At 57.8% G+C, this 1818-nt stretch overlaps 2 protein-coding genes across 4 annotated transcripts in view; both read right to left on the bottom strand.

The window, feature by feature from the left end:
• The window catches only part of LOC116074627 (H-2 class I histocompatibility antigen, D-37 alpha chain-like), a 714163-nt gene that overhangs the window by 131842 nt on the left and 580503 nt on the right, over positions 1-1818 (bottom strand). The window lies entirely within an intron of this gene.
• Ppp1r10 (protein phosphatase 1 regulatory subunit 10) lies at positions 17-1774 on the bottom strand. The gene is made up of 4 exons (XM_031347325.1): positions 1579-1774; positions 1312-1387; positions 972-1085; positions 17-847 (listed from the first exon to the last, which is right to left on the bottom strand). Exons 1-4 carry the CDS (start codon positions 1762-1764, stop codon positions 120-122), a joined length of 1104 nt encoding a protein of 367 aa, XP_031203185.1. The 5' UTR covers positions 1765-1774; the 3' UTR covers positions 17-119.

Raw genomic sequence — 1818 nt, 5'->3', positions numbered from 1 at the left:
ACCCCAATCCAGAGCAACAGGGCCAAGTCTTCAGAAATAAATAGTATTAGGGGGCTGAGGTAAAGATGGAGGCAGTAACTGCCTTCCTTGTATACAGAGAGCCTTAAGGAGATGGAACCTCATCTTGTCCTGTGTACCTCCCCTTCTGCCCCACAGATATGTTGAGGGACACTAAAATGTCCTACACGTGGGACCTCAGGCATGTCCTCACCTCCTCCATGACTGTGGCCTCCATCATGCCCTCGGTGGCCGCCTCCCCCATGGCCATCATGACCACGGTGTTCATGAGGTGGTGGCCCTCGATGGTCGTGGCCTCGATGGCTAGGGACATCATGTGGCCGGTGGCCATGGGGTCCACCGTGTCCAGGGCCCTCATGGGATCGGTGTCCACTGCCCATGCTCCCTCCAGGGCCCTCATGGGATCGGTGTCCACTGCCCATGCTCCCTCCAGGTCCATCATGGGATCGGTGTCCACTGCCCATGCTCCCTCCAGGTCCCTCATGGGATCGGTGTCCACTGCCCATGCTCCCTCCAGGTCCATCATGGGGGCGGTGCCCACCACCTCCAACCATGCCTCCTCCACCAGGACCTCCTCGGCCATTTGGGGGTCCTCCTCCAGAACGACCTCCTCTGGCTCCTCGGAACGGAGGTGGTGGTGGTGGCTCATTTCCTCCTCGACCCCCTCGGCCTCTGTGGTATGGACCAGGAGCAGGTCCTGGACCCCCACGCATTGGGCCACCTCGCATGGGGTCACCTGGGCCATCCCAGAAAGGATCACCTCCCCGAGAAGGTGGGGGGGGACCCAGGAGACGTGGACCTACTGGTCCACCAGGGCCTCCGTGGGGACCTGTTAGAGAAAAAGGAAAAAAAAATCAGTTATACTCTAGCACTGCTTGCTGTCTCCTAACCTGACTCCCAGCTGTCACCAGGCTGAAAAGAAGCAGTCACCACACTGACTCCCTCTTACCTACCTGGCATGGGCCCTCCAGGACCAGGGGGAAAATGCTGCATACCCTTGGGGCCCCCAGGGCCTCCCGGTGGGAAGCCATTGGCTACAGGACCAGGACCTAGGAGCCCATGTGGCACTGTCAATGAAACAGGAGTAAACCAGTCAGGAGGTTAATTCTATAAGTATGGCACGGCTTGCCACTAGTGTGCCCAACTAACCTCAGACCAACCTGGCAGAGCTGTGCTCTGTCCAGTTTCCCCTTCCATTGCTTGTGCAGTGGCCGCTCAGAGGATTACCCAGCATCCCTGCATCCCCACTCTGCCCAGGCTCCTCCCCAGCCCAGTGGCCCCTCAGAGGATTACCCAGCATCTGCTTGAGCTTGTCTGAGTAGTCTGGCTGCTTCAGCAGCTCCTCTGAAGGGTGGCTGTTTGGACTGCCCTGTGAGCAAGAGAAACCACAGGTAAGAGAGTGTCAGCAACAACTTAGCATGTAAATGGAAGACAGGAACTGGGATAAGCCAGGCACAGGGTGCAGGCTGTCCCTGGCCAACCTGGGCTACACAGTGAGACTGAAATCTAACAACACTGAAGATAATGTGGGGAGTGTCATATGAGGAAGGACTCACATACCATTATGGAAGTGAGGATCTCCTGCACATTGATGCCGCCTCCTCCAGGGCCCTGGGGGCTCTTCCCAGCTCCCATGCTTCCCATAAGATTGGCCAGAACTGGAGGCAGCTTGGAGCCTCCTGCTCCATCAGGTGAGCCACCAGACCCTCCAGGCTCCAGGGTCTCAACATACGGAGTCTCATCCATGGCACACTCCTAAGCACAGACGAGTACAAGTCAGGGTGGTAGAAAACAGCACAG

This window comes from Mastomys coucha, unplaced genomic scaffold (assembly GCF_008632895.1).
Source record: "Mastomys coucha isolate ucsf_1 unplaced genomic scaffold, UCSF_Mcou_1 pScaffold3, whole genome shotgun sequence".
Classification (NCBI taxonomy): Eukaryota; Metazoa; Chordata; class Mammalia; order Rodentia; family Muridae; genus Mastomys; species Mastomys coucha.
Note: the sequence above shows the minus strand (reverse complement) of the source record. Positions and strands in the feature narration are given on the sequence as shown.

Excerpts from the sequence above, each read along its gene's own strand:
- Ppp1r10 (XM_031347325.1), bottom strand. The coding sequence starts at position 1,764 with ATGGATGAGACTCCGTATGTTGAGACCCTGGAGCCTGGAGGGTCTGGT. Across the intron at positions 1,388-1,578 it reads AGATCCTCACTTCCATAATG|GGCAGTCCAAACAGCCACCC; the intron begins GTATGTGAGTCC and ends TCTTGCTCACAG. Across the intron at positions 848-971 it reads TCCTGGAGGGCCCATGCCAG|GTCCCCACGGAGGCCCTGGT; the intron begins GTAGGTAAGAGG and ends TTTCTCTAACAG.